We start from the raw sequence: 14,651 nt of genomic DNA on the forward strand, positions 1-14,651 counted from the left end.
CAGGGAGCATATGTGAATCCTAACTTGGGGAGTGACCAGATTTCTTTAAAGATTCTGTCTTGCCTCTACCTGTTATTCCTCCAGTCCTGAGCTGAGAATCTATAGTCCGGGAGTGCTTTACCAGCAGTAACAATTACCTATTTCTTTTTTGTATTTGCTTTGTTCTTTATCAGCCTCACTCTGTTGAAATTCATTTTACGTCAGAAACTTAGCCCCTCTCCCCCCACCCCCCACTCCCCAGCCATTCCCCCTCTCAAGGCCAACATTTCTATTTAAGGCACAGGGTCAAGGAAACTTTGAAAACTCTAGGAAATTGTTTTTTTGCATCTGAGATATTAATATAGGCTGTTGCTTCAGTCGTACTTACTAAGCAGTGGGCACTGGGTTCAGCATTGTACAGATACTAACTCTTTAGACTCTCACACAACCCTATGAGGTAGGTACTATTTTTTAAAAATTTTTTAACGTTTATTTATTTTTGAGAGAGAGAGAGACAAAGAGACAAAGTGTGAGCAGGGGAGGGGCAGAGAGAAGAGAAGACACAGAATGCAAAGCAGGCTCCAGGCTCTGAGCCGTCAGAGGGCTTTGACTCGGGGCTCCAACCCACAAACCACAAGATCATGACCTTGAGCTGAAATCGGACACTTAACCGACTGAGCCACCCAGGCGCCCGGTAGGTACTATTTTTATATCCATTTTAAGATGAGGAGACTGAGGCACAGAGATTGAGTAGCTTGCTTGAGGTCAGAAAGCTAGTGAATGGTAGCAGTGGATTTGGACCCAAACAGTGAGACTCCAGAGTCTGTACCTAAGGGACTTGTCTGATGCCAGTATAGTAACAGCAAGTCGACTGCCAGCTCATGTCACGGTGAGATTTCAGAACCTTGGGAACAGAGAGAGGAGCATAAAAGTTTCCAGGGAGAAAAAAACAGGTTCCATATACAGGATCAGTAATAAGACTTCTCATCAGCAATGTGAGATACTAAAGGAAAATAGAGTAACTAACTAGAATTTAAATAAAAATTTGGAAAAAAATTAAAAAGTGTTTCTAAAAAAAATAGAGCAATGCCTTCAAACTTCTGAGGAAAAATACTTTCCAATGTAGGAGTTTATATCTTGATCAAACAATTAAGTTAGAGGATAGAATAAAGATGTTTTCAACACTAAAAGTGTTTAAAAGCCTATTTACCTTCCATTGCACCCTTTATCAGGAAAGTGCTGGAAGACCAAAGGGAGAGGGTAAACCAAACCAAAGGGCTACGTGGGATTCAAGAAACAGAAGGAAGTCTCCAGGATGATGAGGTGAGGTCCCAGGGTCTCCTGATCTACTGGGTACAGAGGATCATCAGGGCAGTGTGGTGTTGGCAAGAAGGTTCTGGCAGACATGTCTCCAAGAAGATGAAATTGATAGGAGAGCTGGCATGTTTGAACGAATCCACAGTGGATTCAGACAGCAGAGTGTGGTGGCCGAATCGGAGGAGCAGGTGAAGTGCATGGGAAAGGAAAGGAGGGGAGGGAGGGATAATTTAATAGGGGAGAAACCACGACATTCACATTTTAGGAATTCAGTTCAGCAACACTGACCATTTGACAAGTAAGTGTATTGTCGCTGCTAGGTCTCTGATACACAGAAATTAGTAAGACAGACTCCCTACTTATAAGTAACTAAAGGCAATACAAGGGAGCTTCTGGCCGTGGACTTCAGGGATGTTGGTCCTGTAAACTTCAAAGATAAACCTGGGACTTGAGATCAGACTAAAACCCAACAAGGAACAGAGACTACACTGAAGGAAATCACAGGGCTGGGGGTGATAAGCAGTTGCCGTATTTCTCTCAAGGCCTTTACTTGGACCAGCTGCCCCTTCTGCAAAGGCAGGGACTGCAGAAGGAAGGTTCTTTTGTACGGGTACCTTCTCCTGGGTCTCCCCATCCCATCTAGAGTGACTTCTGATTGAAAGGAAGACCAGAGCCCCAGAATGCCTTAGGAAAATGGAGTCACGCAGGAGGCGGGAAAACAATACCTCACTATAGATGTCTGTATTGATCAGCTAATGCCCTAAAGCAAGAGATTTACCTCAAAACTACTTGTGGGCACAAAATAAGTGCAACTCTCTGACAGCCAGGTCTGATGAATGCACTTTTAATGACATCAATAATAATATAATCATACAAGGGAGGAAACAAAGGACAAATGGAATGTACCCAGGAATTATTCTTTCTGCCAATATATTTATATGAAGAAATTTAACGTGTGGCAAGCAGAAAACACTCCCTTCAGCTCTTACATTTTGACTTTTGACTAGTTATTCTGTTCTCATGTCTCCTTTACTTGGATTATCTGGTACTTTCATCACCTCAGAAGGCCAAAGCAAACTGCAAGAGTGACGCGAGACACAGCAAAGCCTCACAGGCCTCAGACCCTGGCTGCTGGACTTCTGCTCACCGGCCTCCTAGACAGTTACCTGGGCTCCAAGGCCTTGCACCTGAGCACCCCAGCTTCTGTGCCAAACCTTCAGGGCCTTTCCCCGGCTCTTTGCTTTTTTCCTCCCCTGGTAAACCGTGTGGTTCCTGGGACAGAGATCATTCCAAATTTTACAGAATTTGGAAACAGCCTAGTTCTTTTTCGCTCGTTCAATAGTTAAAACATATGAAGTTCAAACTATCTCAGCATGGTAGGAGGAAAGGAACCTTCAGTTCTGTAAGCAGTCTTTGCAGAACGTCCATGACCGACGTGGAGTGATCATGGCGGCCCGAAGGGCAGGGTAAGGATGCAGTATTCTGTAGTGGAGAATGGGGAGCCAGTGCATAAAGCATTAAAGGTTACTTTGCCTCCCTCCCAGAACCCCACATAAGCTGACTTGTATCTGCATTTCCCACTGGGGCCAAACTGGGCTGTTTGCTGTTCTCTGAATCCACCTTTTGCCATCCTACCTGAGCTGCTACTCAAGCTATTTTCTTCCACTTTGCCTACCAAGAGCCAAGTCATTTTTACAAGCCCAGTTCAAGTGTGCTCTATTCCATAAAGGCTTTTGCTTTTCTTTTAAATTTCTGTTATCAGGGGTGCCTGGGTGGCTCAGTTGGTTAAGCGTCCGACTTCAGTTCAGGTCATGATCTCATGGTTTGCGAGTTCGAGCCCCGCATCGGCCTCTGTGCTGACAGCTCCGAGCCTGGAGCCTGCTTCGGATTCTGTGTCTCCCTCTCTCTCTGCCCCTCCCCCACTCACACTCTGTCTCTCTCTCTCAAAAATGAATAAATGTTAATTTTCTGCATTATCAGAAATTGCCTCTTCCCTATAAAATGCAATTATCAGAAATTGCCTCTTCCCTATAAAATTCTATTTTACTTATTGTTTGTACCATTCACATAGTACTGGCTATATCCCCGTCTCATTATTTGTGTTTATATCTCATTCATTGTCCCATCAGATAGCCAACTTCCAGAGTCCAACGATCATGGACCATATTTCTTCAATTCCCCATCCATCCATCATGCAGAATACACAAAATACATGCTCAATAAATACTATTTGGATGAATGCATGAACTCTTGGTGCAGGGCTACTGGCTTCATCTAAAATGATCTGCTTCCTTAAAGCCCAGCATTTATTTATGAAGGTCTATATGCTTTGTTGAAAATTAGCATTGCATAGTCATTTGTTCTAATTAATAGAGAAAATCAACATCAACTGGAGCAATGGGAATAAAATTTTCTATTTTCATCTCCAGTGAAAATAAGGGAAACAATGATTTTGGGGGATGATTCATCCAACTCACTTGGCTGGGCAATGCTTTTGAAGATGAACTGAAAGATGTAGTCTCCATGTGGGGCCTCTTATCTCCAGAGACTCCGCTGCTCATTCTCAGGACTGAGCTCACAAGCCTGACACAAGAAGATCCAGTGGTAGAGTCTAGAGCAATTGTTTCAGTTTATGTGCTACTGACATTTGGGTTAAGAGCATCATTTCTTTATAATAAAGAATGAAAAGTATTCCTAATTACCACAATACCAATGAAGAAGATATATTCCCATTACTCTTGCCAACAAATATATTATCAATAATTGAGGGGGGGCGGAATGGGAAGATTCTGTTTCCAACAAAATGAAAAACTCTAGATATCCAGAAATCTCTTGTTATAAAGCCCCATTAAAAATGATGAATTAGAGTCGCATGGGTGGCTCAGTCAGTTGGGCGTCTGACTTCAGCTCAGGTCATGATCTCACGGTTCCTGAGTTCAAGCCCCACATCGGGCTCCGCGCTGAAAGCTCAGAGCCTGGAGCCTGCTTCGGATTCTGTGTCTTCCTCTATCTCTCTGTTCTTCCCCTGCTTGTACCCTGTCTCTCTCTCACTCTCTCTCTCTCTCTGTCAAAAATAAACATTAAAAAAATTTTTTAAAAAATGATGAATTATAGGAAACACTTTCTGAATACACAATGAATGAGCCCATAAGGAAGCAAGGCCAAATTCTTGAGGACCAAAAATGAAGAGGAAGCTGAAAATCAACACTGAGCAGTTGAAGTTGAAGCTGTGGCTTACTTGAGGTATTTGCCTCTTAGTTACAAAAAGGTTTAGATTTGAAAGTTTACACGTGGGATAACACAGAAGGCCTTGGCCCCATTCAAGATGGGAGGTGGAATCAAGGCCCATCACATAAAACAACGAGGGCACATCCTCTATGAAAGGGTGGGTTAGAAAAACATGCCCACTACTAAGGAAGGAACAGGAAATCTGCACATGAGGGTAGGAAGAAGTCTGCCTATATAATTAACAACTACAGACCTACCCTCGCTGGTGTGATCAAAGAAACCCAAAGCTGAGGAATTAGCTTCAAGTGGTCGAAAGCTTGACACAGTCAAATACAAATTTTCTCTGGAAGGGCACATGAAAGACCCACAGATTGAGTCCGCTTCGTTCGATGTAAGGTCACCATCCAACAGAATTAGACCCTACTGATCTGGAGCATAAAATAGATGTGTTTGAGATGTATGAAAAGATAAAAGGGAATCAACGAGAAGAGACTTTCACTTCTGGCCAAGATGGAATAGCCCATCCTCTTACAACCAAAAATCTCTGGATATGATACAGAAGACAAACACTGGGAAACACTGAACGGTGGAAAGAGGGAGGACAGGCTAGGCACTTCAGGACTTGAGGGATCACGTGGCAGTGGCTTCTCTGGGTTTTCTTTTTGCTTCTCGTATATCTCCGATGGGGTGCTGGAGAAGCCTGGGCCCCAACACTGCTAACATGCACAGACAAAAGGCCATTTTCTTTTTCCAAGGGACCATGAATAGGAGGTCTGTCAGGGCAGAAAACCTTTTTGATAATACCTGCCCTACTCCAGCCAAACACCAAAGAAAAAACTGCCCCCCCACCTAAGTGTGTCTGTGGGGCTGAGCTGGGAGCTGAGTCATGGTAGGAAGAGCATGGCTCAACAGGCTGATGCCATATTAAAACCCTCAAGAGAAAAGAAAAATCAAATAAATTATGGCCCACCCTTATGGTGGAATTCTGTATGGGATTGGGTAGATTTTCAAAGTGGTCCACAATCTATGAAGTGAAAGAAAGAAGAAAAACAGGCCATCTAACAAAATAATATGCATCCATAGGATGATCACATTTTTAATTTTGTGTATGTGCGTATATCCTGTACACACACAAGACTCTGGAAAGATATCTTTCCAAGGTACAGTTACAGGGGACTATTCACTGAAGCAATACTGAGGCATATAAAATATTTTATGAATTTGTATTACTTTTCTGCATAGCCCAAACAGTAAAACTCCTTTCCTCCTTTGGGAAAAAAAAAAAATTCCCACAGAAAGCTACACAGGCAATAAATGATAACAAATAACCAAACCATTTTCACCAGATGGGTATATACAAAGATGATAATACTTGTGTCACAGTGGTAAAATTATGAGTACTTTTTCCCTAGCACTTAAATTTCCTATAAAACAGTTATATTAATTTTATAATTTGTAAAATTTGGTTTAAAAAAATTTTTTTTTAATGTTCATTCATTTTGGAGAGACGGAGTGCAAAAGAGACAGAGACGGAGTGCAAGCAGGGGAGGGGCAGAGAGCGAGGGAGACACAGAATCCGAAGCAGGCTCCAGGCTCTGAGCTGTCAGCACAGAGCCCGACGCAGGGCTCAAACTCACGAGCCGTGAGATCATGACCTGAGCTGAAGTCAGAGGCTTAACCAACTGAGTAATTTATAAAATTTGGTTTTAAAACTATATTTCAGGTGCGCCTGGGTGACTCAGTCAGTTAAACGTCCAACTCTTGGTTTTGGCTCAGGTCATGATCTCACAGTTCATGAGATTGAGCCCCGCGTCAGGCTCTGCGCTGACAGCGTGGAGCCTGCTTGTGATTCTCTCTGTCCTTCTCTGTCTGTTCCTCCCCAGCTCACATATGCGTACTCGCTCTCTCTCAAAATAAACTCAAAAATATATATAGTTCATGTGTCAGCCTGTGCCATTAAGAAGAAAAAGTAACGCCCAATAGGCCAGGTTGAAAAAGATTTGTGTCTGATGGAACCAAGCAAACTAAGGAAGGTGTGAATGGGACAAGGGCAAGGTTACTGCTAGCAATCTCCTGCTCAGTCAGTCCCATGCCTTCCCCATTGCACCTACCAAATCCTGCACCACACACTTCTTTCCTGCTTGTGTTGGAATCACTCATCAACCTCATGTGGAGGATCATGGACTTACTATTATTGCATGGGATAGTGATATTATGTATGGACAGAAGCAATTTCAAGCAAAACAATTTGACCACCGGTAGACACAAAAATACAATGAAAGATAAAAAGCCTGCAAGCATGACTGAATGCAGTTACAATGAAGGATGCAGTCATCAGATCAGAGTGAGTTCAGGCAAACCACTGTTTCCCAGAGCATTCTCAAATGGAACACTGGCCTTGTAAGATGCTCCTTGAGGAAAGGACTCTTGGATCATATACGTGTGGAAAGTCCTGCTTTCTCATAGCTACTTTTGGAGAGTCACAATACCCAATGACATCTTAAAGACACTGAGTAGTCCTGTCATGGGGGAAACCAGTTGAACTGTCTGTAATTCAGTATCTCTTGAAATTATTAGATCACTAGAATCTATTTTTTTTTTTTTTTGGGATAATGCTGACCTGTGGCAGACCAGTCTCAGAGAAATGTTGATCCAGAGGGTAATGATAGTGAAGGCATGAGACTTTCCCCTGGAGCCTATGAAATGTGTGAAGATATTGTGGAAGGAACTGAGGTTCTGTATGCTGAGCTCTTCAATCACATGCACACACTTTAAAGAAATATCACGCCAGAGAGGAGGCAGTTCATACAGGAAGAAATCAGTTTACATAGGTAAGTTCTTGCACATCCCCAGTGCAATAATCTCTTGGATCTTATGCTTTCCTCTGAATATTAGGATTTGGGTTTGTTTGTTTTTAATCCAAAATTTGGTCATACCCACTGTTTGATTTTTAAGAGGGATAGTGAATTTTCTAGCCCTTCTGCAATGGTAAATAAGAGATGAGTTTCATCATACCTCACACATAAAATTTTCACACCTTAGTTGTACAAACTATCATCAAGTTAACTAGACATCTAAAGATGGCATTTGCCTTAATGGCCCTGTTCAGTATTTTGTTTCCCTCTGGACTCTTCGGTCTGAGTTTGTGAATACCTAACAACTGAGGCGGGTGAAATTAGCCCCAATTGTGCTCACTAAATATTTCTTACGTGGCTGTTATTTTAATGATAATATTACAAATGCAACATTTGTTATTCTTCTCAATGCTTATTCACGTTGCTTATTCACTCATTGGCTTAGTGACACAGATGTACTATTATTTCTTGCTTCCTTCTTGTCCTATGAGAGTGTAGATGAGCGAAGGTGCTCCTCGGAGAAGAAGCACTGAATAAAAGATGGGGCACGCCATCTCACTGCAGAGAAGGGAGAAAATGACGAACCCTTTGGGACAGAATGTACTCCTCTAGGGAAAATGATAAGTTAGCGAGTAGTAAACAGTAGCCTAGTTCCCTGAAAGATGCTACAGATGAGCATTACCACTAACCAACCATGAAGAATTTCTTCTGGGATTTTAAGATTGGGTTTTTATATAGTTTGGTATGATTTAGTTATTTCCCCCAGAAGGACAGTGTGCTTTAATCAGACGATTTTATTCCCTCATGGAAGACCCTAAAGCCAAGATAAAGGTCTGTCTCAAAGCCTTGATAAAAATGCAGTATTTCCTCATAAACGGACCTGGGCAGTATGTAGCAAGGGACTTAAAAAACATCCTTATCCTTTTACACAGTAATCCTAATTCCAGAAATCTGCCCTAAGGAAATAACCAAATTTTGGTCAAAGATTTTGATTCAAGGAAGTTCATTTCAGTGTTATTTATAATAGAGAAAAAGTTGGGAGCATCATATATGTTCAATAGGAAAGGAATGATTAACTAAATTGTGGTATATTCACATGTGGGAATTTTGGACAGCCATTACAAAATCCAATTTTCAAGAATTATTTAATGACTTTGGAAATGTTCTCACTCTAATGGTAAGTAATGAAAGCAGGACACTAGTGGGAATACAAAATGTACAACCTCTATGGAGGGAAATTTGGCAATCTCTACTATAATTTCATGCACATTAACCCTTTGACCCAGCAATTCTATTTCCAGGAACCTATCCCAAAGATATACTGGCAAATACACAAAGTGGTATATGTGCACCATTACTCACTGTAACATTATTCATAATAGCAAGAATAGGAATAACCCGAATGCCCATCGTCAGGTGATTGGGGTAGATTATCAGAGGTACAGAATGGAATGTACACAGCTATAAAGGGAATAAGGAAGAACTTTATGTTCAGAATATTTGGTTAAGAAAAAGAAAATCAAGATACAGACCAATTTATACGATATGCCACCTTTTGTGTGTGTAAACCAAATTCACTTATTTTATGGTGTTAGAAAGAACAAACAAAAAACCTTATGAGTTCACCTGTGGGGCATGTGACAGTTGGTCTCTATATAATGCCTGTCACTTACTTCTGTTGAGTGAGTCTCAACCGGGGATAGTTTTGCCCCCCAGGGAACATTTGGCAATGTCTGAAGACAAATTTGGGCTGTTACAATGGGGAGTCATGCTACCGGCATCTAGTGAGGAAACCCCAGGGGTGCTGGGGGCCTCATACAATGCACAGGGCGGCGCCCTCAGCCAACAGTTATGTCAGTAACTGGCCCCAAATGTCAATAGTGCTGACGTTGAGACATCCCAAATTAGCACTTCCATCCTGGGCCACGTGTGTACCATTTTCCTCATCAAAATGTTGCTGTCCTGAGAGTATTGGTATTATTACAGAGAAACTCTGTTACACACACAAATACAAAATAGATCTATCTACATATTAGGATTAGGTGAATATTAATTGTATTAATGTTAAGAACTATGATTTTCCCAATTAGAGAAAAGCTATGGCTATAAAATCAAATAATTTCACTAAAACTCTTGTAATCTCACATTTGAATGAGCAATACTGGTATGGATTCATTATTTGCCGCTTTTTAAACCTGTGTATTTCCCTAGTTCTGCCCAGTCAAACGGTCAAGAAGCAATGATAACCCAGTTAGCAAGGAGCACCCCTAATTGTGAGGTTTCAGTCTCTAAATATTATTTTTCCCATTAAAGGATATGATGAGCACAATTCAGAAAATTTAGACGTATTACAGGACAGTCTCCCTGGCAGCAATCAAGGCAGTGGTAACTAGTGGAAAAAAAGGGGGGGGGGGGGGGGGGGGAGTCTGTTCTAGATTAAAGGAGACTTTAAAGGAGAACAACCAATTACAAAATGCAAACCTTGTTTGGATACCGGTTCAGCAAATCAATTCTAAAAAGACATTTTGGAACAATATGGGAAATCTGAATATAAACTGGGTATTTGATGATATGGAAGAATCACTGTTAATTTTGTTTGGTGTGATAATGGCATTGTACAGTAATATAAGAAAATGTCCTTTTTTATTTTTACTCTTTCAGTGTTTATTTTGAGAGGGGGGAGAGAGAGAGAGAGAGAGAGAGAGAGAGCGAGAGAGCACATGAATAGGAGAGGGACAGAGACAGAGAGGGAGAATCCCAAGCAGGCTCTGCACTGTCAATGCAGAGCCTGATGTGGGGCTTGAACTCCGTGAGATCACAACCTGAGCCGATAATCAAGAGTCAGATACTTAACTGACTGAGCCACTCAAACGTGCCGAAAATGTCCTTTTCAAAAAGATGTATAGTAAAATATATTTGTGAGAAGTAACATGACAATCTGGAATATACTTTAAAACATTGCAGCAAAATGAGGGAGGGGGCAAGAATAGATTATATCAATCAGGCAAGATGTTAGTTACTGAAACTGGGAAATGGTGCTTTTTCCTCTTCTTTAGTGTCTGTTTGGAGTTTTTCATACTAAAAAGTTTTTTTAGAGCCCAGCATTGCTCAAGGACAGATCCAAAAGAACATATCTTTTTTAATTAAAAATTTTTTTTAATGTTTATTTATTTTTGAGAGAGACAGAGTGAGCAGGAGAGAGGCAGAGAGACAGAGGGAGACACAGAATGTGAAGCGGGCTCTAGGCTCCAAGCTGTCAGCACAGAGCCCGATGCGGCACTGGAACTTGGGAAGGGCGAGATCATGACCTGAGCCGAAGCCTGACCCTTAACTGACGGAGCCCACCAGGCACCCCTGGATCCAAAGGTACATTGTAATGATGCAAGCAAAGCCCAAAAGCATGTGTGTATTTGCCATTTGCCATAATGAGGGGTAATTCTTTTGGAAAAGCCCTTCTAAGCTTCTTTAATTTTTGATTGTCTCTTTTTTTTTTTCTTCTCGGACCATTTTATGTGGGGTTTAACGAAAATGATCACCTCAGGGGACCTGTGGCAGCACAGAAACTTCCTCAACAAAACCCTAGATGTTCACTGGCAGTAGAAGTTTCTCTATCCCTCTAGAAAATGTGTAGGTCTCCCCAGGGGGCACAGACGGTCCCGGAGTCATGCACGAAGCTTCAGTTTCCACACACCCTCCCCAGCTGACTCCCACAGTCACCCTGGGACATGAGGAATGTGGTTATGACCAACCCCACTGCAAACAGCTGAAGCAACAGAGGTCCTTTCTTGGAGGCATTTCGCAATCGTTTATTTGAATGACAGTTCTCTGTTTGGACTCCACTGTAATATTTGTATATAAATGCCTCTATCATGAAAACATAAGATGCTGATCACCTTACACATTAGGGCAGTCTTATAAATTTGAGGGGAGGTGGAGCCAGGCTGAAATTAGGAATATATTTAAAATAACAGATTCCACATGAATGTCATCATCTCTTTTCAGTGACTTCTTTGGGAGCCTAGATGACCAGCATGCACAACAGCACACACAACATTCATCTTTGAATGTAGAAACACAAATGGATGGGGTGGGGGTGGGGGAACAGTGTCACAAGTCCCAGCTCTGTTGCAGATTTGCTGTTGACTTTGGGTGGATTGACCTTCCTTGACCTTGGACCCTACCTGCAAATGGGAAGAACAACATTTCCTTATCTGTCTCCTGTTTTACCTGCCTCAAAAGAGATAATGTATGTGAAAATATTCTTGGGACTATAAAGGAATTAGAGTTATTTTTTAAATATACTCTCCAAGTAGATAGTTTTTCCCTAGTCAACATCTCTTATTTCCCAATTCTACTTCTAGAATTGTTCTTTAACCACTCTGGGATACAGCTTGAATAAAACACTCAGAGAGTAGATTATATTTTCAATTAGAGATTATTTAGCTTCCTATTTACTATGTAACATTAAAGGTTTTCCTCCTAATTTAAAAAAAGTTTGATTTTAATACTGTTAAAGTATAAACATATTATTTCTGGAATATTCCCGAGTCCTAAAGATTTTAGCATTGTATTAGTTCTCTGCCAAAGCCCTGCATAAATACAGTAAATAATTTGGCTTTAAACTCAAAATGTCCATTGAAAATTTTTTTTATGTTTATTTCTTTTTGAGACAGGGACAGAAAGAGACAGAGCATGAGTGGGGGAGGGGCAGAGAGAAGGAGACACAGAATCTGAAGCAGGCTCCAGGCTCTGAGCTGTCAGCACAGAGCCTGACATGGGTCATGAACCCACGAACCATGAGATCATAACCTGAGCTGAGGTCGGACACTTAATCAACTGAGCCACCCGGGCACCCTTCAAAATGTCCATTTTAAGTATTGCTAGTGGTAGGCCTGGCTTATGTTCCTTCTTTTAAGGCAGATTCTTTCATGGTACAGATAGCAAGGACTGAGGCCTTGACCAAGAAAGACTTCAGATTAATCTTCCAGGGCTGGAACCAAATGTTGAGACTTTGCCCAAATTGGGCAATATAACGTCTTCATCTGTACTCAGTGTCTCATGGAAATGCATTTAAAATGTACTAAGATCTCTTACCATGGCAGGTTAGAAGCTGCTAAGACAAACACGAGATCTTCTGAGCGAGCCAGCCCGTCCATCTGCACCAGTAACTCTGTCTTCATCCGGAGGCTTCCTTCATGTTCTCCCCTACAGAGAGACACAGAGGTGAGGTTCTCCCAGGACAGAGTCTTTGCTTCCAGGACAAGAGTGGCACTCACAACATTGATTCAGTGACTGTAGAACAGGTTCCCTGCCTCATTCCCGGGAGCCACTCGTAGGAGAGTTGAAGGAAACGAGTAGTTTGGTATTATTTTCACATAGAGAGTGAGAGAAAGGAAGTAAATGAATATAATGACGACATTGAAAAGAAAACCAAATATTGGCAGTGAACTAGAAAATAACTAAAGGGCAGATAGTACTACTAATCGATTGAACGCAGCCGGGCTGGGTCTCTCTGTAGTAGTATTATTTGCCCTTTGTAAAGACAGATAATTGAGAATAATCCTTTCGTTTATACAGCAGGCATGAAAGTGCTTTTATACACCATAGTTCTTTCCATATAATTTATGGATATAATCTGTTGAAGAAGAGAGATAAGCTACTGCATTGAATGTGTTTCGTTCTCTTCTAATAAGAGGCACGATAATGACACGGAGAGTATGTTTTCCTTGCACAGCCTGCTGGGGCTGTCTGCTGTGCAGATTCACCCTCTAAGCCCCACCTCCACCGCAGCCAAAGACCCTCCCGCCATGAAGGAGCTCACTACAGGACCTAACAATCTAAACTGGCTCTGAATCCGGACTATATTCAGCAGGCTCTCCTTCCTCTTTACTTGTATAGACTGAGTTAAAAGGACAGAAAATGCCTTTCTTGGACAACACGACATTCAACTTCTCCTCTCTGGGCATGTGTAGTGGCAGCATCAGTTAGGTATGTGTTTTTGTTAAGAACTGTACCACTCACTGTCAAACTACCTTTTCCCAAGAGAAAGGACAGTCTCACAGTATAGTTATGTATTTATTTAGCATTTACTCATACTTATTCTTTTCATATGACCCAGGAAGTTCTCAGAGCACCTGCCTTTATTCCCTGACTCTAGTTTTAGGGGTCAAGTTCCAGGCAAGGAAGCTGCCATTCAGTGTAAAACTCGGAGTACAGTCAAAGGCAGGAGATAAAGCTTCCAATTTAGCCATTCAAAGCTGTGGGAAACCCCGGGGACGGAGATTGACAAAGTGAATGTAAGAACGAGTGCACAGTTCACTCTGGTAGGGCAGGCCAGGTGGGCTGGGTCTTTGCAGACAGAATGACCACTAAGGTGGTCTGGTGGGTGCCTATCCAGGTACCGGTGCATGTCTGCCCCTGTCAGGTCCTGTATAGAGAGGCAGAGCATCTAGCCTGAGGCTGACAAGCACCCATGAAGCCATGGAAATTGTCCCATTGACCTCAATGCCATCAATCCCATGCATCCTGGATGTATCTTAATGGTTGCTTTTCCCTGTTAGGAAAATGATTTTCAAGAAGTAAAATTTCATAAGTTATAGTTGTACTTCCAAGAAGCTAAGTATTTGCCTTTTATCACTATTAGTTCTGCCTTGATGATGGACCATGAGAGGCCATTAATAAATGCCGCTGTGTTGAGATTTCCCAAAGACCTGTTTTTCCAAGCCAGGTTTAGTAAGAAGTTCCAAAGAAGAATACTTCTGATGAAGACAGAAAGAGTTTCTTAAAACACACACACACACACACACACACACACACACACACACACACAAGGCTCACTGTAGTCTGAGATGTGTTCTTTCCTGCTGGGGACGTTAGTGGACACTTAATCTTTAGAGGTGACATATGTGACATATTTAAAATCAGACAGGCTGACCCACCACCTGATGTCACAGAAAAGTGGTGGCTTCCCTGGCCTCACACACTTTGTCGAGGGCTACCTCTTGGGACTTGGCCTTTGCAGCCCCATTCCCCACAGGCAGCCCCTCTGGCTCCAGAGGAGGTGGTCACGAGCAGCTATTTTGAGCCAGCAAGACCGTTATGGCAGCCTGGGATCGTGGGGCTGGGTGATCTTCAGGCCTGAAAACCACTCTGTGGGGAAAGGGGGAAGGGAGGATGACATTTCCTCCGGTTATAAAAACTACTTAAATCAGCTATTCAGTTAACAGGATCTAATTTAAAGACCTTTCCATGTGTCTGCAGAAAATTTGTGGG

General features: G+C 42.0%; 1 protein-coding gene across 1 annotated transcript in view; it reads right to left on the reverse strand.

Annotated features, from left to right (window-relative positions):
* KATNAL2 (katanin catalytic subunit A1 like 2) overlaps positions 1–14,651 on the reverse strand; it is a 66,869-nt gene that overhangs the window by 4,198 nt on the left and 48,020 nt on the right. Inside the window, exon 13 of the mRNA XM_049620138.1 lies at positions 12,474–12,584. Within this exon, the coding sequence (XP_049476095.1) occupies positions 12,474–12,584 (111 nt within the window). The remainder of the gene's footprint in view (positions 1–12,473; positions 12,585–14,651) is intronic.

Source organism: Panthera uncia (genome assembly GCF_023721935.1).
Source record: "Panthera uncia isolate 11264 chromosome D3 unlocalized genomic scaffold, Puncia_PCG_1.0 HiC_scaffold_8, whole genome shotgun sequence".
Taxonomy (NCBI): Eukaryota; Metazoa; Chordata; class Mammalia; order Carnivora; family Felidae; genus Panthera; species Panthera uncia.